The sequence below is a fragment of the Aulonocara sp. 'chitande type north' Nkhata Bay genome, linkage group LG7 (genome assembly GCF_057382095.1).
Source record: "Aulonocara sp. 'chitande type north' Nkhata Bay isolate Kocher_YH1m ecotype deep benthic linkage group LG7, A_spYH_male_GT1.1, whole genome shotgun sequence".
NCBI lineage: Eukaryota > Metazoa > Chordata > Actinopteri > Cichliformes > Cichlidae > Aulonocara > Aulonocara sp. 'chitande type north' Nkhata Bay.
The window spans coordinates 64,815,088-64,840,902 of record NC_141350.1 but is presented as its reverse complement, the minus strand read 5'-3'; the positions used below and the strand labels follow the sequence as shown (position 1 = coordinate 64,840,902).

Below are 25,815 nucleotides of genomic sequence, written 5' to 3'. Positions count from 1 at the left end.
GACCATGCGCTGCTGAAACATGAAACACGCAGTCCTCCCATTATAGTGCTCACTCTGTTCTTCATGCTTTAGAGCATGCACCTGATATTACCTCAGTTCTTTGTACACATGTAGAGTTACTTCAGTGATTCATAAAGGGGCTTTATAAATAAAACAGAGTTGCACTGACGTGATTTTCCCGTGGTGGTTATTGTACTATAATAAATCCACTTTTAATGATTTGAAAAGTACAAAGGACAACCGAGTGCTACACCCTACCTGACAGCATTATAGTTGGTAGTCCTTGAAGACTGCTGGTCCTTATCAAAGTTAGGACTATACCATCTGGTTACCAGGCTCCGGGATGTAGTCGGTGTGTCTGGTCTTGCTCTGGAGTGGTTTCAGTTATACCTTTCCAATAGAAATTTTAGTGTTTTTGAAAATCAGTTTATGTCATACTCTAAGGACCTGGCATATGGGGTGCCGCAGGGTTCAGTTCTGGGACTTATTCTTTTTCTCTTGTACATGTTACCTCTAGGACTTATAATTAGGCAGTTCCCCTTATCACTTCTATGCTGATGATATTCAGCTCTACTGCTCTTTTAAGCCGATGGAAGTCCAAAAACTTTTCTCTTTAATAAAATGTTTAGCTTCCATTGAACAGTGGCTTGGAGACAACTACTTGCAGCTGAACTCTGAGAAGTCAGAAACATTCATTATTGCCCCCGACAGCCAAATAGCTATAATCAAACAGCATCTTGGTTCTCTTGGCTCCTCTGTCCAGCCGAGTCTCAGGTATTTTGGTGTTATTTTTTTATTCCGCCAAGTCCCTAGAGCAACACTCTCGTCAGTTAATTAGGAACTGCCTTTTTCAGCTAAGAACTATCTCCAAACTACGAACTTTGTTGTCTAAATCAGAGTTAGAAATGGTTATTCATGCTTTTATTTTATGCTTAGATTACTGTAACAGTCTTTTTGTCTCTTTGAGCAAAAATAATCTTGATCGTTTCCAGTCAGTCCAGAATGCTGCTGCAAAGTTGTAAACAAAGACACGAAAAAGAGAGTACATTACACCAGTTTTATGCCCATTACATTGGCTTCCAGTAGAGCTGGGCGATATGAGATTTTTTCATATCACGATATGTTTTTTTCATTTCAGGCGATAACGATATCTATCACGATATAAGCCAAATAACTATATTTGTAAGATTTAAATGTGCCGTTGCTCACAAGTAAAATGTGAAATAATCAGCAGCTTGTTTTTAAATATTTATTTCCCATAATAAGTTCAACAGGGTAGATGTACTTAAGGAACATGAGACTTTTTCAGATAAATAAAGGCAAATATTGCAAACTACACAAAAGGCAGCCGCTAAAGCGTTTAAGTTTCAAAATAGAACAAATGAAACAGACTAAATTGTCAATTCCACTTAGAAACAAAATATTAATTCTAAAAATAAATCTTAGTTTGTTTTACAGAAGAACAGACAAAACTGACTAACTTTTGTCAATATCAAATAAACTGAGAACTAAAAGGAAATTCTCAATCTCTCCTTGTTGTATAGCTTAGCTTTTCAAACAGTTTTAACAGTTACTTTAGTCTGACAAAAGCCGAATGACGAATTAGCGCTTCCAGTCAGAGACTGAGGCTACGTCCACACGTACACGGGTATTTTTGAAAACTGAGATTTTCCGTTTTCGTTTTAAAAAATAATCCCGTCCACACATAAAGGCAGAAATGAAGGAAAACGCTGCTATGAACATGCCAAAGCAGCAGGTGGCGCTAGACTCCTAACCGTGCAGAAATGTTGGCCAATCAGAAGTCTAGAAGCCTCGGTGGGAAAAAGTAAACAAAGCTGCGGCATAGAAGCAGAACCGAGTCGTATGTGTGGAGGGACAGTAACTGTGTGTATATGTAAGCATTTAAACACTGCAGAGAGTAGAATTAACAGTATTGTAGAAATTCATTTCACCGAAACAATAACGCGGCGCACAGTGTGACGCATGCACCAGTTTATTGTATTTCCAGACTTGCTTTCGGCACAATTTACAGTGCACGCTACTCTGTTTTTTGTCAGACTTGAAATAGCCGAAATACCTTCACACTACGGAACTTCTTTGGCTCTTCCGTTCGACAATCTCTCCGGCATTGGAACCATCATCTGTTTTCTCTTCGGTCACGCTCGGTTGATTTTTCTAGTCGGCACACTCATTTCCTCCATTATGCGCTGGCTCCATTACCCGCTGGCTGCTTCCCAAACAAACACACGTGCGGCTTGGCACTTGTGCTGTACGTAACAAGTGACGCGACGTGACGCTGCGGCTGTGATTGGTTCAGCTCTGCGCTACTGAATTTGGATCGGCTGACCTTTTTTTTTTTTTTTTTTTAAGAGGACAAGAGCGGCGAGGTCTATCGCGATAGCTTAATTTCTCTATCGAGTAAAAGTTATATCGCGATACATATCGTTATCGTTCTATCGCCCAGCTCTAGCTTCCAGTAAATTTTAGAATTCAAAATCTTAGCATTGACTTTTAAAGCTCTGAATCATGATGCTCCTGCCTACATTTCTGATCTTTTAGAACCCCACGCCCCTCTCTGGAACCATGAGAACATCTAAGGCTGTTGGTAGTCCCACGAACACATTTTAAGACCAGAGGAGATAGATCTTTTAGATAGTCTTTTAGTGGTCTTAAATGCCATAAATCTGTTAATCTAGGCCTCGTCTTTTAACAGTTAACACTGTTAGAATGAGATTGCGGATACAAGCAAAAGAAATGAGCTTAGTATGAGGGGTGGGCAGGCTTTTCCTTAGCGATAAGGTGAGGAATTCAGTGATTTGGGAGGGGCTCAGAGTAGAGACCGCTAGTCCTTCACATCAAAAGGAGACAGATGAGGCTGTCACCTTCTGGGTAAGGTGTTCCAGTCAGGTATGTCCTACTGGGAGGAGGCCTCAGTGTAGACCCAGGAGAGATTACATTTATCAGCTGGATGATTTATTATTTTTAATATTATATTTTAACTTTTATTGAAATCGTTTCATTCATTTTCAAGCAACGTGCATCATTCATAATGCAAGACACAATGCACCACACTTTTCAGTCACGATTTAGTCGTTTTTCTAAAGTTATTTTTTGTCATATTTTAGTTATGCGTGAACATCTTTTGTAGTGGCTTGTTTTGTTATGATATTTAACATCAGTTTATTTTAAGTGTTTTTCTTCTTCTTCGCTGTCTGTCTGGAGTATGTTCATAATGCACGATGCGAGGTGAGGCATGATTCATTACTGAAGAATGTAATTAATGGTTCCAGTGCCTTTGGTCAAAGTCAAAGTAAACTTTATTGTTATCTCCGCTATATCCAATGCAGCATATAGAGAGACAAGACGACGAGGCTCCGGTTACATCAGTGCAAAAAAACCTAATAAATAGATATAAAAGAAGTAAGAAAATAAATATATTTGTTATTACAGAGGTGTGTTATTAGTTTTTGATGTTGTTCATTAAGCGGTTCTCAAATTTAACTTGATATCTAAGTACTTCTTAGCTTTAGACTAGTCAGTTAGTCTATTTTCCCCCCCACTTATTTAGTTGAATAAGAAATTAGTCGCCAGGAATATCCCTATTTATGATATACAGTATAAAATCATCACCATAAAAAAGGGTGCAATGTTGGTCATAAAAGTTATAATCTAATAAAATTTGACAAGTGTTTTGGCGCTCCATAGTAGCCCTCCGTACAATACAGGAACCATGTACTGTATTTCCCAGACTACAAAGCGCACCTGAATATTAGCCGCACAAGCTAAAATCAGGGGAAAATCCTGTTTTGTACATACATTAGCCGCACCTGACTAAAAGCCGCAGGTGTTTCAATGTTGACTTATCATATATAAGAGAATATGCACAAAAGGAATTGTCAGGAAAGAGATGGCTGTTTGGAGACACACCCCTTTTATTAATATTTTGAAAAACAAGTTATGGGTACATATTTGCACAACTTTTTAGGTATATGTAAAAGTAGCAGTAATTACAAGTACGAAACATGTACTGTGCTTCATAAACGAGTAACAAATGTAGTACATAACAATAACCTACAGCACATCAGAAAAATAGATTCGGCCTACCTTTTAGGCTCAGGTGCAGTGACACGGCTTTAACAAGAAGAAAAGTCAGTCATTCACCACCATCTTCCTGCGCACTAAAGCCACCAAAGTCCTCTTCTCCAGTGTCGAAACGAACAGGCTCAGGATGGCTTCGTCATCCACTCTCAGCTCCTTTCCTTCGTTGTCACTTTCAAAACCAAAGAAATCCTCGTTGTCAGTGTCAGAGTCGAACACCCTCAGAAGGGCCGTGGCGGTGTCCTCCTCTTCATCATGCAGCAGTCCAGCCCTTCGAAATCCGTTGGTGATCATGGATGTTTTCACACTTTTCCACGCTGTCAGATTCCACCGGTGGAGTTGAGCATAACTTGCTTTTCGCAAGTTTATCATCCACACCTCCCGCTGAACGCGTAGCGCTACTTTGAGTTTGTTTTTCGCGCTACTTGTACGGCACTATGTTGCCTGGCGGATGGACATGTGACCAACATACCACTCTTGAACCCCGATACTGTGTGTCTGATCACATGCCCTTCCGCCAGGCAACGTAGTGCCGTACAACATCGGAACAAACAAAACAAATTTTCTTACGATATGACAAAATCATGGACAATCCATAGAAAAGCCGCACCTGACTAAAAGCCGCAGGGTTCAAAGCTGGTGCAAAAAGTAGCGGCTTATAGCCCGACAATTACGGTAATAATTAAAATGTGAATAATCAAATGTGTCATTAATTAATTAAAATTTGAAATGCATAATTACCCAAGTTCTCCCCATGTTTGCATCGGTTCTCTCCAGGTACTCCGCCTTCCTCCCACAGTCCAAAGACATGCTGGTAGTGGGAGCCCACTACCCTGACAAAGATAAGCGGAAGAGAATGGATGAATAATTATCGAATTTATTTATATTTATTATTTATTTTGTTTTTCAATTTTAATTAACAATTGTCAGATTTAATTAATTATTCCAAATATGAAAAAACTGAAACTATGACAGTAAAACACTAACTCAGCTGATGTGTACAGAAACATTAGGTATTGGTGATGGCATCCGTCTTTAATATACAGTCTGTTTTATGTCTAGTAGCAATCTTGGAAAAGATTCACGTCTAACGTAAACAGTTCTACATTAAATATCTCGACAATGATTCAGAGCTGCATGAGGACCAGGTGATAAACATGTGAGGACTGGTCAATAAGCTAGCAGCTTTACTCCTGAGGTGACCAGCTGATCAGCGTCAGTTATCAGTTGTGCAAAAGATAAGATTTATTAATGCCAAACATGTGTATAGATATTGTAGTCTTTATGCAGTTTTGCTATATTATCTTTACACATTGGATAACAGGTATGTGGTGCGCGTAGTGTTGTTTTTTTGTTTTGGGTTTTTTTTTTTTGCTGTCTGTTTTCCAAAAGCAAATTTTAGGCTGCATCTGTAAATTTCATATTTCAAATGTACTTTATGCATTTATAATAAGCCCTGCTCTTCCTAACCCAGCTGTCTTTCTGTCATTTTATGGTTTCTTTTGAATTTGGTCTCTCAGACCTTATTTCTATGGCAACAGATGGCAAAGTCCATCTTTGCAGAGTGTGTGTGTTTGTGTGTGAGTGCATGTCTCTGTTTGTATGTGACTGGGAGTGTGGGTATCAGGCCTTTTTTTTTTTTTTTAGGAAACATTTTCCATCATTAGCTATGAGACCATGTGTGACTTACAGCTAATGAGAAGGAACACTGTGGGTTCACCTTATGGCAGTTAGACACCACAATAACATGATCTAATAGTTGTGGTAGTTAAATGGAAATGTCTAGGATGTTGTGTGTAAGTATATCTGTTTGTTTAACATCTAATTATTGATTTCATGTGCTTTCACTAACTATATTTAGCCTTTAATTTATCCAGGTAAAAATGTCATTGAGATTAAAAATCTCATTTCCGAGAGAGTGTGTGTATATATATATATATATATATATGTATCAGTCATGTACTTGTTTTGAGGCTGTGGCTCAGGTGGTCGAGATGGTCTACGAAAGATTACCAGTGCCAAAGGAAAATCCCCAGCATCCCCCGATTCATCCATCAGAATGCGAGTGTGTGTGCATGAATCAAAGTTTGTTTTCCTTGACCACGAGCATTTGAACAAGCTTACAAATCCAGTAGCATTGCTGAAGACTGATGGTCTGAGTTTCAGCTGTCATGATGTGGCCATTAACTAACATGAACTTGTAGCTAAAGCTGTTCAGGTAAACATGGGAAGCAACTGGTTATTTGATTTGATTTGATTTAATATTCCTTTATTAGTCCCACAAGGGGAAATTTCATAAGGCTGCCGACCTATTGCACGCAATGGCGGCGCCATCTTACCCTCCGACCATACATACATTACACAAAAACGTCACATGGGGAAGACAGGTCAGAGAGGTATAACAATGGAAAATGCACCACATGAGGAAAGATAAGGAGAGAAAAAATAACTCCCCCCAGACTGAGCTCCAACAGGGAGATCAGTTTGAGAACAGAAAAAAACACCTCTGCACAAAGATCATGAAAAAACCCTTAATACACCAAAGAAACACATGACAAGCAACAGGGGTGGGTAAAGGGTGAGAGACAGCCCAATTAGACAGTACATGGCCCACAGCCTGTGTGCTGGTCTCCTTGATCCACCGCCAGCATCGGAAGGGAATAAGCGTCGAAGGCGTTTGGAGGGGGGATGAGTGTATGTCTGCATGTGTATATATGTCTGTGTGCGTGTGTGTGTGTATGTGTCCAGAGTTCAGCTGAGACAGTGTCCTTCGCCCTGCCAGGCTAAGTAAACAGTCTTCCAGCCAACCCAGGTGGCCTTGCATGGAATGGGAAGAACAGTCTAAACACAGTCGTTATCAGCAAGAACCCTGTTATCATGGTTCCGAATAGGTAGATATCTTCAGCACTCAGGCTCACCCAAGCCCAAACTTCTCATTGAGAAAGGGGTGTCAATTGCATTCAGAGACCAGTTGATCAAATCCATAATTCTCTTTTAGGTTTTAGAGAACAGACTGTGAGAGAGTGTTCCAGGGAAAAGTAATACAAAAAACACGAGACTAGACAAGGACATAGGCTAAGCAGGGAAGCTAAGGGAGAGGAAGAGGAGGAGAGGAGAGAAGTGCGACTGCCTTCATCAAGAGCAAGAGCAAGAACCTATTGCATAACATATTGTTATGGCTAAAGCTGATGCTAACCATAACCAAGCCCCAGAGCCAAGAATTTGTAATGCCCCGTCTCTGCTATATATGCATATGGCTAACTGGGTTATTGCATTTCCCTGAATCTAAGCTGGAGGGCTCTTGGAAGCGATTTCAATGCACAATTATCTCCCCTTTTGTGTTTATTGGGTTGTAACTGTGGGAAACAGATGAAGGTATCATTGGTTACACTGTGTGACCCCGGTCAAGTATTATGCAAACCTGTCTGACAGGTTTACTGGGCTTCGTGCTATCGTCTCACCCCTGCAGATAGGCGGTGGTGTGGGGTGTGCATCACAATGGAGAGTTTCTTTTGTCGCCAAATGGAAGCAGCATCTATGTCTGCTCAAAGGAACAGAGAAACTCTCTGTTTGTCTAAGGTTCACATCACGCTCTAAGGGCTCTTTGTTGTTGACATCGGTGAATGCTGTGGCATGCTGACTCGCCCCTCCCACGCATCGATACCAATACTGCAAAAACATCCCTGAAAGGAAACGGCACAACACATCCTGCTAACCAGGATGCGTCGTGCCATAAAATAAAAAGCTGAAAAGTTGGTTTTAATATTTTATAACAAAATAATAACTTGCAACCTTGACTTGAAACATGATTTAATAAACATTCACTGGGAAGAAAGCAGGGCTTGTTAAACCAGAAACAACAAAAACTATTGTGAGCACTACTACAATGTGCTCCTTTCAACCCATTAGGTTAAGCAATGGCTAGGTGGTGTAGTGCTTTTGGTGGCAATTTGCCATCCGTTTCCTACTTAACCTGTTTACAATGCACTTTTGTTGCTTATTTTTATTTACATGTTGAAAATAAAGCCATCAAAAGACTTTGAAATAAAAAACATACAAGCCACTTTCTCCGACATTTAGGCTCATAAACATTTTTCTTTCAAAATTTTTTGGTGAACTTTAACCTAATTTTGCTCTTTAACAAAATATCTTCAGGTATAACATGCTCTCACTCACAGTTTAAAGAAAACCAGTGGAATTTATTCCTCAACCTGAGATGAATAAAAACAAGCTCCGTGGAAAGTAGTCTAACTGTAGTCTAACTGAATCCATTTGGATAATGGGAACTGTGGGTTCCATTACCAGCTTCATCATCTTTCATCTGCTCCATTTAGAAGTTACCACAGTGGCTCATTTGCTTCCACCTCACGCTATCTCCATCGTCCTCCTCTGTCACACCAGCCCTCTGCATGTCCTCCTTCACTACATCCATGAACCTCCTCTGTGGCCTTCCTCTTTTCCTCCTGCCTGGAAGCTTCATCTTCAGCATCTTCCTCTGCACGTGTCTAAAAAATCTCAGCTTTGTGTCTCCAAACTGCCCAGCCTGAGTGGTCCCAGTTATACTCTATCCTTATTGGTTCAGGAATCATTGGCGCTGGAAGCTAAAAAACCTTTCATGCTTTTGCCATCGTACCTGCATGGAAAACAAAAGCTTATTGGGAAGTGTTTACAGCTTTCAATTATTTTGTTACAAACTCAAAGTCTTCTTTGTTTGTAGTTTTCAAAAATTACTAATGTGCTCGACTATTATATCATTTTAGCACATTCACTCTTCATGCTGTCCTCAGCAGGGCCGAGGCACAAATAATGTTAGGGAACTCCAGTCACCTGCTCGAAAAGCTCTTGGGGTAAACTATTTTTGTATTTCCTAATCAGAAATGTGACGCTACAGTACTCTCAGTCAAACTGACCCTGCTTAAGAAAGCTCTTAACTGAATTTGTGTCTCTAAGTACTAAAGAAAGGTGCTTCAATGTTTCCTTTATTGCCTCCTTCAGCAAGGGGGGTGCTTCACCATCCTTTATCAGAGGAAAAGCAATAAAGCCATGCAATCTTTTATGCAGCTTTGTGGACTGGTGCCAGCTGAACTACCTCCAGATCAACGCCAGTAAAACCAAGGAGCTGGTGGTAGACTTCCGCAGGCACAAGCATTCTCCACTGCAACCACTGAACATCCAGGGTATGGACATTGAGGCTGTGGACAGCTACAGGTACCTTGGTGTTCATCTGAACAACAGACTGGACTGGACTCATAACTCAGACGCCCTCTACAGGAAAGGGCAGAGCAGGTTGTACCTGCTGCGGAGACTCAGGTCGTTTGGGGTGGAGGGCCCACTCCTGAAGACCTTCTATGACTCTGTGGTGGCTTCTGCTATCTTTTATGGTGTGGTCTGCTGGGGCGGCAGCATCTCTGCTGGGGACAGGAAGAGACTGAACAGGGTGATCCGAAGGGCCAGCTCTGTTCTAGGATGCCCTCTGGACCCAGTGGAGGTGGTGAGTGACAGGAGAATGGCGGCTAAGCTGTCATCCCTGTTGGACAACGTCTCCCACCCCATGCAGCAGACTGTGACAGCACTGAGCAGCTCCTTCAGTGGGAGACTGCGGCACCCACGGTGTGGGACGGAGAGATTTCGCAGGTCTTTCCTCCCCACTGCTGTCAGACTCCACAACAAAGACTTTAACTGAACAAACACACACATCCACACATGTGCAATAACACTAAGTGCAATAATCCTTTCTGGCATCGTTGTATTTTTACTCAGTTGTATATAGCATTCGTATTCTATTTTTATCTTATTGTATATTTTTATTCTATTTTATTCTACTGTATATAGTATATTATTTTATTCTATTCTGTACAGTTGTGTACTGTATTTATTCTTATTGTATTCTAATTTTTGCGTCATAACTTTTGCACTGTCCACTTCCTGCTGTGACAAAACAAATTTCCCACGTGTGGGACTAATAAAGGTTATCTTATCTTATCTTATCTTATCTTATCTTATCTTAGCTCATCATGCAAACTGCTCTGCTGCTGTATTTCCCACCTTGTTTGAAACCATCACTAAACTTTGAAAAACTTGATAAACACACATGGTAATATTTCCACTATGTTACTTGTTCCCTCGTGTGAAGAGTGGGAGTGGTCTTATGTATTTTCTGTAAATAAAGATCATTAGAAAAAAAAATCAAGCTCTAGTGGAAGTCAGATTTCATTTCTTGTCTTAATTTTTGTATTTCCAGATTTCAGAATCATTAATTTTACTCAAAGACACTGATGCCTTGATAAATGCAGCAGTTAACAGCATCACCTCTTCAGTAGAAAGTGGACATTTCTTAATATTTTCATTCACATTTTTGATTAATATATAATTTTTTTAAACCTTGATAGATATTTTCTCAGGCTTCTCCACATTTATGTAGTCTGAGAAGCAGCTGGACCTTAAAATTGTGCTTTTTCGTAATCAATCTTTGTGACGTTGTAGTTTGAGCAAAGTGAAGCAGGGACAGGTGCAAATTGCTTCATGTGCCCATTAACCATGTCTCTGGTGTGTTATATGACAAGTGACGAGCATTAAATGGAAGTGAATCGGGGTGAAAAACGGCTGCTGCAGAAAAGAGTCCTATCCATCTCCATAATCGTACAGCAGAGTGCTTTTAAATATTTATACTGGAAAGGGAAAAACTCAAAAATTACAAATAATAAGTGAGACTGGTTTTGTCCTTTTTTCCTGCCTGAAGGATGTTCCAGTATACTCAAATTTATGTAAAACTAATTTAAATGATAAAATCTGTGCTTTGGGACATTTTAACGAGGCTACATCGGCAAGGGGGGGAACCTGAGGGGTGTATTAAAAAAGTGAGATGCGAACTGCTCAGAACAAATCTTAGTTTGGATTCAAGTTTCAAAAGTTAAGCTCAGTCATTAAAGCTAAATAATGGGGCAGCACCACAGAAGAGAGGTGGGGAAAAAAGTTTGTAATAGCATAAAATCAAATCAACAAATGAGCCAGATCCACGACGCAGAGGAGAATTAGGACAGAACGCCTTAATGTGGGTTTACTTGTTGAGAAAATCAACATCTCGTGTTTTGCACGTGGAGACTGCTTTATTTGTTTTACATTTAGGTGGTATATGAGGTGATATTTTTATTTAGTTTGCTGTATATTAAAATATTGTACAAAGGATTTACTTTATACAATTTATTAGCATTTTTTTAATCATATTGGAAATGAAACTTTTTAGATGGGTGAAGTGTATAAATCAATATTGCATTTTTTCTCTGTTCTTTAGAGATTGAAAAGGAGTAGGTGTAAAATATTGCAAAATCTTAACCTTTGCAGATTGGTTTTATTGGTTTCATCTTTTTGTTTTTGTCTCTTTAGATGACACTGATGGGCCTCCTCGTTCTCCTGCTACAGAGTGCCAGGTGAGAAAGAAACTCTAGACATAAGTTACTGTCAGGCTTTTCAAAGGTGTGTAGTACTTTTTTGTCCCTTGTCCTTGGGGTCAAAGTTGCTGTTACTGAAAACAATGGTAGATTCAGTTCAAATCAGTTTTATTATATAGCGCCAAATCACAACAACAGTCACCTCAAGGCACTTTCATATTCCAAGGTAAAGACTCTACAAAGTTAAAAAGAAATCCTATCAGGCTGTCTGAATGTTATGGGCAAGCATTTGGCGACAGTGGAAGGGAAAAATCCCTTTCAACAGGAAGGCAGGGATTAGGACAGTGAGACAACATCGCCACCTTCAGGTTAAGTTGTAATCACAATTTTACAGTGGACCCACTGTAAAAATTAAATAAATAGATGATAATGATAATAATTACAAATCTATAGTAGTTGGTGGGGAAAAAAGGAAATTTTATTGTCATTAATTGTTTATTTAATACTAGTGGGGGATGTCTTTACCACGAAAACTGTAAAACTTTAAAAACTGTAAAAATTCAGTGAAAAGTCCAAAATTGACGTCCCTTTTCACATTTTCCAAAGTCATCCAGTGGGCCAGATTGAGTGTTTGCGGTGCTGCTTCTGGCCTCTGGGCCTTATGTTTGACATCCCAGCTTCGCAACAGCAACATGGGTGAAGAATGCTTAAAAGGGAGTCTTTTATGTGAATTAGATTATATTTATCTGGACCTGTAAAACAGTTATTAGCAATACTTTTAACTGACTTTCTGTGTTCCTCCTCATTCATCCCTCCAGCTGGTCCACCTGCTCGGCGTGGCTATCTACCGAGCCCTGGATTGGGGGCTGGATGACACTGAGGAGCGCGAGCTCAGCCCACAGCTGGAGCGCCTCATCGAACGCATGGCGGCAGGGGATCAAAGCGGAGGGGGCTACAGCACCGCCGGAAACGCAACAACAGATGAGGGGTACAGTGGACAGGAAGAGGAGGAGGAGGAGGTAGAGGAAGAGGAGGACCGGGAGGACATAATCAGGCCGGTGTGTACGTTCCGCCAGGTGATGGCGCTGTGTGCATCTCGACTGGCAAACCCAAGTCTGGCTCCGGAGCACTACCAGGCCGTCTGCAGGGCTCTGTTTGTTGAGACCCTGGAGCTGCAGACCTTCCTCGTCAAGATCAGAGATGCAAAGGAGGTACGCTGAGTTTGTTATCATCTCGTCATTTTATGTTTTGTTTTTTGTATTCATAGGATAGACTGGAATGTTAAAAAGAAGAAAAACAATAAAGAGTTGACTCAGCAGCGTAATGCAATCTCAGGTTTCAGCTGTCCTTGAAAGCATCAGGTGTGTGCCACCTGTAAACAGGTGTAAACAAGAATAACTGACACGCCACAGCTGCTGCTTCAGTGGTGTAGTGTTTGTGTGTGCCCTCTAAATGTGAAATTCTTACAGCCTTTCTCCATTAATATTCCTGTTTACATCCTGCAGACTGATAAATGACTGAAGAAGCCGCCTCCACAGTTTCCTCCAACTACTCAACCTTAAATCTGACTTGCGGCGTGTCACTGCAGTGTTTCTGCTTTTTGGTCGATATTTAGCAGAAACATGGTGCAGAAAGCTGTTTACATGAGTACATGCAGATGGTAGACTGACACTGTGTCATTCTAGCAGATCCAGATGAGGCAGAGAGCCTTCAGTCCAGAGTCGTTGTTAGTTAATACCTTTCTGTTTCAGCAGCTGTATCTCCGCCTGATTTTACCCTCCAACCCAACCCAAAAATTTTTAAAAAGGCAGGAGACAGGAGTCAGGCAGGAGTCTCCTTGAGCTGAGACTTTTGCAGATGACATTGTGATCTGTAGTGAGAGCAGGGTACAAGGCGCAGAGATGGTGAAGTTTAGATGAGTTTAAACACTTGAGGTCGACCATCCAAAGCAATGGACAGTGCACAAAAGAGGAGAAGAAGAGAGCATGAGACGGGTGGATTTGGTGGAGTGTCAGGGATGACTTGTGACAGAGGGATATGAGCAAGAGTGAAAATAAAATAATTTTAAAAGGGTGTTAAAATTGGAGCTTCCAGGCAGGGGGAAAATAAACCTCAGAGGAGATTCATGAATGTAGAGAAGGAGAACATGCAGAGGGTTGGTGTGCCCGAGGGCGATGTGAGCGATGCTAGAATAAGATGGAGGCAGATGTTGCAACCCCTAAAGGGAGCAGCCAAATGAAGAAGAAGAAGACAACTGTCTGAATAATTTACTCAGGCGGGGCAACAAAAATGATATGAATGGCTTCATATGTATTGTTAGCAACTAACATTAGTGATGGTTTATTAATTAGCATTCACCCAAAATGACACGCTCACAGCTGTCCCATCAAGAACATATGGGAAGACTAATGAATGTAGACTTTATTCCGAGTCAGTCAGTGCAATATGCTGTAATTCTGGTTTCCACAACTTGATATATTATCAAGTTTTTGACCTGCTTACATCTTGATAGGTTTTCTGAAAAATTCCCGAAGCATCTCTATCACAAATACTTCAATTGATACTTTCATGTACACTTATTAGGTGCTAAAACAGTTGAAGTATTAGTGGACTTGCAGATGTTGAAAGCAATTAAAATGTCACATCAGCAGCTGAAGTGTAAACACTTCTGACAAAACACTGACAAATTGATTTGTGGATGCTTTTAAAATAAGTTAAAGTTATTCAAAGAATTCAGGGGGGGAAGAAGCAGGATGAGCTGGAACGTTTGGTTTTCATGGCCTTTATAAATGAATTTCTGTAAATAAGCTTTGGGTAACTGGATTTGTCTCCAGTGTCATATTTAACCATTTTATACCTTTTCTAAATTTGTAAAGTCAACAGAATCTCTGCAGTAATTTATGTTAGGGCAGGGCTATATGGCCAAAAATATTTATCACGATATACATTTGAAAATTTGCAATAACAATATAACTGACAATATAATTGACGCGAGACAAAATACAACTCCACAACTTTATTAGTGCAAAAAAAACCCCATCAATGTATTTTCACTTAAACACGCAGCTGTTTTTTATGTGCATTAAAGTTATATAAAAAATTAACAGTGCAAATGCAAATTCCTTGCTGACAGTTTAACCAAAAGGCATTTCCAGTGGAAACTCGTCGACATATCCTGAGCATAACCATGTATAATATCCACAAAACTTAAAAAGAGGTTATACACACACAATACGGGAATATTATGTTGAAGCACAGACCTGCTTTACTTACTATAGGTGGATGTGGGCATGTTTTAGAGGTAAAAATCAGTCGTCATGGACAACTGCTGCTGTCTACAAAAAAATGTTTTTGTTGCCCAGATGCTGAAGAAGATCTCATCAGAGGAATCTCTGGAAGACAGATCTACGGCTGAACTGGACACTCTGAAACACAGAGACTGGGTGAGGGGAGAATTCAGTCTGTGACAGGGAGGACAGCAGTGTTGTTGCTCTGACACATGCACATGAGTGGTGTTGTTGTTTGCGTATTGCTTAATGCCAGGCCCGTCTGTGGGTGCAGCTGATGAAGGAGCTCAGGCAGGGAGTGAAGCTGAAGAAGGTGCAGGAGCAGCCGTTCAACCCGCTGCCCACCGAGTTCAGCCTCACGCCGTTCGAGATGCTCATGCAGGACATACGAGCTCGCAAGTTCCAGCTACGCAAAGTTATGGTGAGAGTTCAGACATGATGTAAAGAAGCTGAAATCAGTGGAGCTGTTTTTGCAGAGTAAGCACTTAAAGCTCTGAAATGTTTTCACTGGAAACTTGATAGGAGTCATCTCAGGGCAGACAGGAATCAGACTAGAGGCCTTTTTCAGGCACCTTACTGCATCATGCATGTATTGTAAATTGGCTTCACTGCAGAAAGAAAATGTTGTATGGGAGGCATGCATGTGGCAGTGAATCATCTCGAGGCCTTCTCCACAGGCAGATGCATAATTCAGCTTTACAATGCAAATATTAATAAAGGCCTTTCTCAGCCTTCTGCTGTTTTGGCAGCAGCTGCAGTTTTTTGAAAATACCAGCAGATTACAGCATGTGCTGTGATTGTGATTACAATTTCTATTTAACTTCTATACATTATAATGAGTATAGTATGGTGAGGGAGTCGGATATTTCTAATGTTCTGTTATAGTTTATAGTAGAGCTGGGCGATAGAACGATAACGATATGTATCGCGATATAACTTTTACTCGATAGAGAAATTAAGCTATCGCGATAGACCTCGCCGCTCTTGTCCTCTTAAAAAAAAAAAAAAAAAAAAAAGGTCAGGCAATCTAAATTAAGTAGCGCAGAGCCGAACCAATCACAGCCGCAGCGTCACGTCGCGTGACTTGTTACGTACAGCACAAGTGCCAAGCCGCACGTGTGTTTGTTTGGGAAGCAGCCAGCGGGTAATGGAGCCAGCGCGTAATGGAGGAAATGAGTGTGCCGACTAGAAAAATCAACCGAGCGTGACCGAAGAGAAAACAGATGATGGTTCCAATGCCGGAGAGATTGTCGAACGGAAGAGCCAAAGAAGTTCCGTAGTGTGAAGGTATTTCGGCTATTTCAAGTCTGACAAAAAACAGAGTAGCGTGCACTGTAAATGTGCCGAAAGCAAGTCTGGAAATACAATAAACTGGTGCATGAGTCACACTGTGCGCCGCGTTATTGTTTCGGTGAAATGAATTTCTACAATACTGTTACTGTTAATTCTACTCTCTGCAGTGTTTAAATGCTTACATATACACACAGTTACTGTCCCTCCACACATACGACTCGGTTCTGCTTCTATGCCCCAGCTTTGTTTACTTTTTCCCACTGAGGCTTCTAGACTTCTGATTGGCCAACATTTCTGCACGGTTAGGAATCTAGCGCCACCTGCTGCTTTGGCATGTTCATAGCAGCGTTTTCCTTCATTTCTGCCTTTATGTGTGGACGGGATTATTTTTTAAAACGAAAACGGAAAATCTCAGTTTTCAAAAATACCCGTGTACGTGTGGACGTAGCCTCAGTCTCTGACTGGAAGCACTAATTCGTCATTCGGCTTTTGTCAGACTAAAGTAACTGTTAAAACTGTTTGAAAAGCTAAGCTATACAACAAGGAGAGATTGAGAATTTCCTTTTAGTTCTCAGTTTATTTGATATTGACAAAAGTTAGTCAGTTTTGTCTGTTCTTCTGTAAAACAAACTAAGATTTATTTTTAGAATTAATATTTTGTTTCTAAGTGGAATTGACAATTTAGTCTGTTTCATTTGTTCTATTTTGAAACTTAAACGCTTTAGCGGCTGCCTTTTGTGTAGTTTGCAATATTTGCCTTTATTTATCTGAAAAAGTCTCATGTTCCTTAAGTACATCTACCCTGTTGAACTTATTATGGGAAATAAATATTTAAATAAAAACAAGCTGCTGATTATTTCACATTTTACTTGTGAGCAACAGCACATTTAAATCTTACAAATATAGTTATTTGGCTTATATCGTGATAGATATCGTTATCGCCTGAAATGAAAAAAACATATCGTGATATGAAAAAATCTCATATCGCCCAGCTCTAGTTTATAGGCAGCTTTGGATTCCAGAATATGCTCCTGGATGTGTGGAGTCTGTTTTATCTGCTTTGACTATGTGATGTTTATAACATGTTGCAATGTACTTTGATCAAGAGGCCAAAAAAGAGTCGCTGCTATCCATCTTAGCCTTCTGTCTATCTTGACAAAAGTTAGACTTAGGAAGTAAGCTCTGCATTGTTTCCTGGCTTATTCAGGTGGACGGTGATATTCCTACTAGAGTGAAGAGAAATGCTCATGAACTGATCCTGGATTTCATCAGATCAAGACCTCCACTTAAACCAGTAAGTGGGTTTAGGGGTTTTTTCCTCTCTCTGCGTTCTTGGCTAGCTTAGTGTTAGCACGCTGTCTGTGCAGGGGCTTGCAGAGAGCTGAAGTTATGTTAGCAGTGTAATGCTTCTGTCATGGATGCAGTCTCCACTTTACCATCGTGCGCTCGTGTTTTTGTGCAATAAAAATAAAAACTACCTCCAGTGGACAATGTTTAGTTTAGGTTTTTTTTCTTAATGCTGCCCTCTTTGATACATGCTAATAAATAATACTTAGATGTCCAGTAAATGTCTTATTTTTGTTTGGAAGTTTATTAAGCCTCATTTCTAACATTCACTGATATCATAGCACAGTGCTGTTTTCTTCTGTGTGGTTGTGTCATGGTTTTTAAATTTCAACATCTGGACATGGACTGCATAACCTGTACTGAGTAATCAAAATCTCTCTTCAAAGTACAAAAGTAATATACTTATATTTATTTCTCACTCGTGGATGTGACCTAATTGCCTCTCTTCTTTAGGTTTCAGAGCGCAGCCTCCCTCCTCCTCCCCCACAGCAGCAGTCCCTCCATGACCGGGTCCTGGCTGAGATCAAGCAGGAGAGGAAGCTTAGACCAGTAGTTCCACCCAGCTCGAGACGTAAGGGAACAATCTTTGATGTTGGTGTTGATAGATAAAACAAAATAAACAGAACAAAGAATGCCACTAATCAAAAGGAGGTTCAAAAGCTCTGCATAGATTTGCATTTAGAGATTGTTGTTAAGACACAAAGTGCCAAAGGAGACCTGCGAGTCCTGGTTCACAGGCTTAAAGCGTGTGACACAAGTAAACCTAATTTCTGCTGTTTGGTATCCCTCCACTCAGTTTGGATAAGCTGGGAAAAGAGAGTTTGGACAGGTTTCATATTGCACATTTCACCATAGCATTTGCTTTTGCCCAAAAGAGATACCAGGTACCAAGAACTGGGTGATTAAATAAACTTTTATTTTCAGTTTGATGTTTGGCGAAAACCAAACACACGCCATCAGCACAAATACCTCAAACCAACTTCAAGCACGGGATGATTTGTGCTCATTTTGCATCCACATTTTGCCCGGGTACTCTAAAAGTAAAGAATCAAAGTGCTGCGGTGACCCAGTCAAAGTCTAAACCTCGACCTGACTGAAATACCACAGAGAGCTGCGCATAAAAACCTCAGTGAGCAATGCTGTAAAGAAGATTGGGCCAAAATTCTCCCTCAATGGTGTAAGAGACTGATAGTCACAAAGACAGCAATTACAGTTATTTGAAGAGGGAAATCCATGTTGTTATAATTAAGACGTAAAAGTAGTGACTGAGGTCACAAACCGACCAGGAAAGTGCTTACAGGAAATAGGTCAATGATCAAGTGAGCATTTTTTCCTTTCCTCACGGACGCCTGCATATTCTCTAGTTCTTTTTATGGCCACATGAGTCGCCCCCTGCTGACCATTAGAAAGAATGCAGGTTTAAGGCACTCCTGCCAAAAATGCCTGTACCGACCCAAGGCCTTCTGCAGGTCTTTCCCAACTTTATATTTCACACTCCACCACTGCACTGTTTAATAAAGGCAAAAATATTTTTTTTTAAAATAACCCTTCTCCCACTCTGCAATCCATATCCCAGCAAACAAACACATGGTTTAATTTTTTAGACCATATTTTAGAAGCAGTACACTGCTAATAGTCTTTAACAAGAATGTAAATATCATGGAGAGAATGTACGGTCAGGTATTTTATTAGGCATCAGGGACCTGTGACTGGGTCATTCCAGCAGTAAAGATAAAACACAGATCGTTTTTACCATGTAAAGTGTGATCATTAAGTTAACTTTAACATTGAGTTAAAAAACAAACAAACATATTCATAGTCTCCTTGGACAGGGCTTTAATAACCTGCTGCTATTGTTGGGTCACTCCCTGAGTGTCACCATGAGCCTAAAACCAAGGCACCGAGCAAGTATCAGCTTCTCTGTCAAGCTGGCCCTATTTTCGTTATAAGGACCATCACAGGGGACGAGAGTTGGGACTCTGTAATGGTTTTTAAACCCTGTCAATGACCTAAAAACTGAGCTCGCTTGTGTAGAGTCCAGCCGTACCATGCAAGCTGCAAGCTGCTGGATAGAAAGACCTACAAAGTACTTCTTTGATAAAGTGGTTGCATATTGTGTTTTGTTGTTCTGACTGGATGCACTTGCAGAATAAAGCACTCACAAGTACATATTAAACTACTGCCTAATCTATTGTTTGTATATAGATTAAGTAATGAAAGTTTATTTATATTGTCAGAAACCTCATCAGTCCTTGCAAGTGCTCAATAATGTTCTCATTATAATGAATATTATATTTAAATTTAAGCCTGTCTACAGCGTGTGTTTGTTGATCTAGTTGGCTTGCAGCTGCATGCAGTTGCCCTTTCAGAGGTGAATACAGTTGCATTAAACTGATGAAATAATTGCATCATAGTGAGTCTGGACATTCTGTACTGTAGCTTTTGAGAGTCACAACAATACTTTTCTATTTAGAGCTGCAGTACACATGAAGGTCATCTCACGTTTCATAAATATTGACCTGCTATTTTCAGATCAAGGTCAGCGTGTTTTAGTGTGCGGACTGTTTATAAAGCAAGCTGCCTTGCAGAGACTGAAATTAGTCAACTGGGACTGGCATGCTTTTATTCAGAAAGAGGAATCGAATGTCTTGACTTGTATCTGAAGGGAGTTTTTTATGCTGATATGTCTGTGGGTAAAATACAATTTAAGAATTAAAGTCAATCACTTGCTTTGTGCTTTTAGAGGACTTCCAATTACTGCTGTGTAAATGCAGACTTTAGAGTTATTTTCGAAACCATCAACCATCAAACCAATGAATTTAGCAGGTTTTGGCTGATCCACACACATTTATTATTATTTTTTTCCTTTAGTTTTTACTTATGCCACCTTAAAAGTTTATGGAAGCATGGATTGACTGGCTACTTGGAAAAGTCCAGTATTTGTGTTATTTTTATCCTTTTTTTTTGGTCTCCTCAAACTCCTACAGGATTTTTTCAGCCATTTAATAGTGGTCTGCTTCTGCAGGGACTTTATAAAGAAGTTGTACTCTCAGTTTTGTGACAGAAAGGTGTTGATGCTGTTAATTGTTTTAGCTTGCTTTATTGTATATTTACCTTAAATGGACCAAAGTGCTATGACACCTACGCATTAGACCTACCGGAGCTGTTTGGACATAAAATCCATGTCGTGAAGCTCCCAGTGGACAGCTTTTGTGCTGATGTTAATGCCACAGGAGGAATCTATGAGGGAATAAATCTGTTGCAAGTGTGACGTGCTGTTATAGTATTCACTGAACTCTTTTTAATAACCCATTCTTTCACAAATGTTATTCAAAGGCAGACTCCAGGTGAGGTGTTTGATCTTATATGCCTGTGCCAATGAGGCTGAAAACACCTGAATTTAAAGATTAAGAGGTGAGGTCCATATAGTGTATTTGTAGGAATTTCAGTGTGAATAAATTTGGATAGGGCTAAAATTTAAATTAATCACAGTTAACATGATTCACTGAGGTTTGTGGCAGGTGGTTTAGGACAAATTGAGCAGAACAGCACGTCTCATGTCATTGTTTGTATCCACTGGCTGTTTTTTTTTTTTTTTTAAAATTTTGTTGTTTTTTTGTTTTTTTTGTATTTTTTATGAAGGAAGAGCAATTTCAGAATTGGCTCGGGGGGACTGTCAAAGTTATGAGTTTGGTGCCAAGGCTTTTGCTCCGGCCTGGAGCTTTTCACTGAGTCCTCACCAAGAATTTGCTGTTCTTGGAAGGTCGTGATGCCTATGAGTATTAACCCTTTCTGACAATATGAACAAAACTGAAAACAGAACCTTTCTGCAACTTATGGAATAAGGCGGAGCTGCTTCATTGCACTGACTCCAAAGTGGTACACAGAGTGCGTCTGATTACTCCCTTCTGATCTCAGCACACCTGAGATTTTCTGGTTTCTGGTTTCTCTTCCCTCAGCATTTGGCTCTCTGCCCTGTCTGGCTCAGACGTGTCCCTGCAATGTCAAATCCACTTCATGCATCGACCTATCCGTGTCGGAGCTCGGACCCCGGCCACCAACCCGTCCTCGCATCCTGCTCAAGGCCCCGACCCTGGCCGAGATGGAGGAGATGAACATATCAGAGGTGAGCTGGAACTCTGTGATCTTGAAGGGGAATAGGAAAGTGGGCTCAGTGTTGTTTTTAACAGCAGCACACGCTCTGTTTCCCAATCTAAGTGGGTTAAGATTCCTCTCTGAGGAGGAAAATGAAACAGTGACTGGGAAGAATCGCTTTCTCTTTTGCACAAAGACTCAGCAACTTGGGAAATTCTTTCTTTCTCTCTTCTTGCTCTTGCTGTGTTACATCAAACATTAAAGCTCCCCTACGCTTTAGCACTTTAAAAAATATCCTCACATGTGCATGGGGGGAGATATCTGCAGGTCAAAACTGACTGCTGCTTAATCCAGAGGGAATGACATGTTTACAGTCTGCCTCCTCAGTCCTTTCTTTCATTTTCACCTTGCTTTCACATTTCATATTATACTACTGCTACGTGCTGCAAGTTTTTGGTTAGGAAATGAGGCATTGGGTATATGTCACAATCTCTCTCCTGCTTCTTTCCTTGCACCGAGTACATCTGTGACGGTTTAACGAGTCTCTCAAGCGTTTTAAACCTCGTCTGTGGCCATCCTGTAAGGCACTGCAGACAGCAACTACTTACTGTAATATCTCAGCTGTTCCAAACTAATTTAAAGTAGATTATAGTTTAAGCTGTGCAAACATTTCCACAGGGGTGATGTTTTCAATGTTACTCTGTTTGAATTGACCAGGAAAATGAGTCAGTTTGGATGGGATTAACATTAGCCCGGGATTCTAGGATTCCTGGAAATTTGACTTTTTGTCCAAATAGGATTTTCATTTAAAACTACAGGATGTGCTTCAGAGGAGGGGCCTCCAGAGGTTCATGCAGCTATTTTGCTCATTTCCAGTTTCTCCCTGTGGCTCTGACAAATGAGTAGAACCTGAACAGAAATTCAGAACAAAGGGCCTCCACCAGCCCCCTGGTGGAGGCCACCAGTTTGAGCACCCTGCCCTTAGAGCAGGGGTGTCGGACTCCAGGCCTCGAGGGCCGGTGTCCTGCAGGTTTTAGATCTCACCCTGGGTCAACACACCTGAATAAAATGATTAGCTCATTACCAGGCCTCTGGAGAACTTCAAGACAAGTTGAGGAGCTCATTTAGCCATTAAATCAGCTGTGTTGGATCAAAGACGCATCTAAAACCTGCAGGACACCGGTCCTCGAGGCCTGGAGTTCGACACGTGTGCCTTAGAGGGAAGACTCACAAGTGTCCACACGATCTGCCAGTGCCACACATCCCATTTACTGTCTATTTAAGCAGTTGTGTTTAGAGCTCCTCCTTTAGCAGTGAGATCTATTCTGCAATACCTCTATAAACGCATTTTTGTGGCATTGTTTTCCTAAAGTATCATGCTTGTTTGGCTTTAAAACCTGAGAGCAGAAATGTCCACATGACACTTCCATCCAATTACATCAATACATTCCATCATCCTATAATTAAATATTTTGTCCTGATGAAAGTGGAAGAGACCACTGACGCCCACAGGGTACAAGCACACGAGATCCTAACCCAATCAAAGCACCAACTGTCAGAATATGTTTTGTAATAATAGTAGTTTTCCCTCTTTAAGACTCCCATAGACTTATGGCATTGTAGGATTTTGCTTTAATTTATCAAGTGTGTGTATATAAGGTGTGTCAGCTCATACATTAATATCAGAATGCTTATTTAATCCCACAAAACTGGACCCAATGCTGGCAGGCTCTCTTATGGTCTGTAATTGATACTCAGATTCAGAGAGCAACACTATGTTATTAAATCTCCTTAAATATATTTAAAAACGTGTTTTTAGTAACCTGTTGTCAAACTTTAGGGTGCAGCTCTCCTCACATCTTTCTTCCCACTCTGGGGTAAATTTCCCAGACAGGCCTGCATAGTGGTGTTAAATTTCTGTTTGACAGGCAAAAACTAATTTTCACTTCCTCCATTTTCACTCAAAAGCTAAATGTCACACTGAACTGATAAAATGCAGGAGAATAAAAAGGGATCCTCCTGCTTAAAAAAAAAACAAAGAAAGAAAGAGAAGGTCATTTCAGGTGGAATTGCTACTGAGGAGTCTCCCATATTCCCATACAATATTCATCTGAGCTTAACGAATTGGTGAAGTAAACCAGTACTAAGTTAATAACCCGCCCTTGTGGTGCGTCTATAAAACTTCGCAGACTGTATATTGCTTGGACCCAAATGGGGTCCTGACCTTTAGGTTGAGAAGCTTTGAGGAAGACTAAAAGCTTCATAATTAAATTGAATGTTTGAAGGTTTTCGGAGTGAATCTGCTGTTCCTCCGTGTCAGCTGCTTCCTTTTTGGCGTTTTCCAGCCACATATCAAATTCAGTTTCCTAAAAACAGCAAATAACATATTAGTTAGCTTAGTTTTGCAAGGTACTGGATTTATTCTGTCCTGGGAACACACAGGATCCTGCAGGAAGAGCTGGAAAACACTGCTCAGGATAGATGCATCCTAAACTGTGAAGAAAATTGAGAATTAAAGCTGATAGATCATTATTATCTGGTGACTTCTCTTTACTTTCTTCCTGCTCATCTCCCTGGTCCCTCACTTTTCCTCCCCACCCCGAATCTTTCCTCACCCACCACCTTTCCACCAAAGGAGGAGGAGTCTCCAGATAATGGGGAGCTGCGGAGGACTGAGAGCTCCCCGATTCCTCTGAAAAGAGATCGGTCCTTCTCGGAGCACGACCTGGCTGTGCTCCGTGGGGAAATGCTTCCTTCGCTCTCTGAGTCGGCCCAGCTGATCGGGGTGGTCAAGCTGAGGGTCGACAGGCCTCGATCCAGGACTCTAACCAGCGCCGGTGCTCCTCCTCATCACAGAGGTCAGAATGTCCTCTATGCTAGTACTCAAATGCGTAATTCTTTATGTATCTAGGTGCTCTCTGGGGTTTTTTTTCCAAACTATGTTGGTTACACACTACTCTCTAGAAAAACACTAATTGAAATTAAACTTTAAATGAACAGGTGCGTCTGAGTTGACAGGTACTGAACTGTTACCATATAACGATAGACCCTGACGAGCTGTGCTGTCTCATTCAGAGGACTGAAAAGAAGCTGCAATCAGTTTTCAGTGCAGGACCACAGCTTGTTGTGTATTCAGCCTGCACTGAGCAGTGTGGCAGTGCTTCACAATCACCACCATTCAGAAGTTGTCTGTGAATTAATCCCAGCCAAGCACTGCAGCAGCTCATTTTAGGGGGTTAGAGCTTCCTGTTTGAAATAAAATCACTAGTGATATAAGCTGTTTTAAGAGTCTCCTTGTTATGAAAGTCTTCAGACTCTGACCCATAGGGGGAGACACAGGGCCAGTTTTTGAGCCTTCAAGGAGAAAAAAAAGTGGGATTAAGCAGCAAGTTTCTAAACGTGACAGAGGACAAGTCCTGGGGTCTCATTTATAAAAGAGTGAATTAGTATCCAGATTAAAAGCATACAAAAATCAGATACGTGGATACATTCAGGCAAATGTGTGCACGTGGATCAGCTTTGTATCCCACCCTCTAAACACCTACATTCAACCATAAACACCTCATGACTTTTAATACGTAAAAATGAGGCCGCTGATTGGTTCTTAAAATCACATTGACCTCTGGCACTCACCCCCCCACGATATCATGTGATCAAAATCATCATTTGTAAATGTGATTTATTCATGTTTGGTTTAACTGTAAACTTAGCCTACGTTACTCATAATGAGGACGTGCAGTGTAATGATGTGCAAGAACTGCCACTGGCTTTATTTTCAGACTGTGCATATGTGACGTGCTGATGATGAGCCAGGTGAGGATGGCCAGTCTCCACTCGGTCCTGTGGGTCTGTGGGCAGTCACGTCGCCTGCAGAGTTTTGTTACTGAAGCTGAATGGAAAATCTTTGAGTCATTCTAAATCACTCTAAAATACTTTAAAGTTGCGCGATGTTATCTTGCATTTAACCAGTGAAGGTAATTGTTGACTTGAGGTGAAAAGCACTCTGTGTATTGACATGTCAAGCTGCCAGACTTCCCTGAATCCTGCCATCGTTTCACCTGCTGTGAGCTACATGATGTGGAGAGCATGCAGTCCGATCAGCTCCTTTTTTTGTGGGGTCCGTCATTAAGATGGAATATACGATATATCATAGTTTTAGTAGCAAAACATCACCAACTAAACTTCTAGGATTTTGAACTACAACAAGCACTGGTTACCTGGATCTTTTATCTGTTTTCTTATTGGCTAAACACTTAATGTCATCATGTGGGATAGGTGGCTCATCAAAACAGGTTATACTATATGAA

General features: G+C 40.7%; 1 protein-coding gene across 1 annotated transcript in view; it reads left to right on the top strand.

Annotated features, from left to right (window-relative positions):
- Positions 1 to 25,815, top strand: part of spire2 (spire-type actin nucleation factor 2) — a 57,574-nt gene that overhangs the window by 19,552 nt on the left and 12,207 nt on the right. Inside the window, exons 2-9 of the mRNA XM_086301960.1 lie at positions 11,482 to 11,525; positions 12,305 to 12,697; positions 14,849 to 14,929; positions 15,030 to 15,194; positions 17,274 to 17,360; positions 17,867 to 17,984; positions 21,373 to 21,539; positions 24,144 to 24,366. Coding sequence (XP_086158086.1) covers positions 11,482 to 11,525; positions 12,305 to 12,697; positions 14,849 to 14,929; positions 15,030 to 15,194; positions 17,274 to 17,360; positions 17,867 to 17,984; positions 21,373 to 21,539; positions 24,144 to 24,366 — 1,278 coding nt within the window. The remainder of the gene's footprint in view (positions 1 to 11,481; positions 11,526 to 12,304; positions 12,698 to 14,848; positions 14,930 to 15,029; positions 15,195 to 17,273; positions 17,361 to 17,866; positions 17,985 to 21,372; positions 21,540 to 24,143; positions 24,367 to 25,815) is intronic.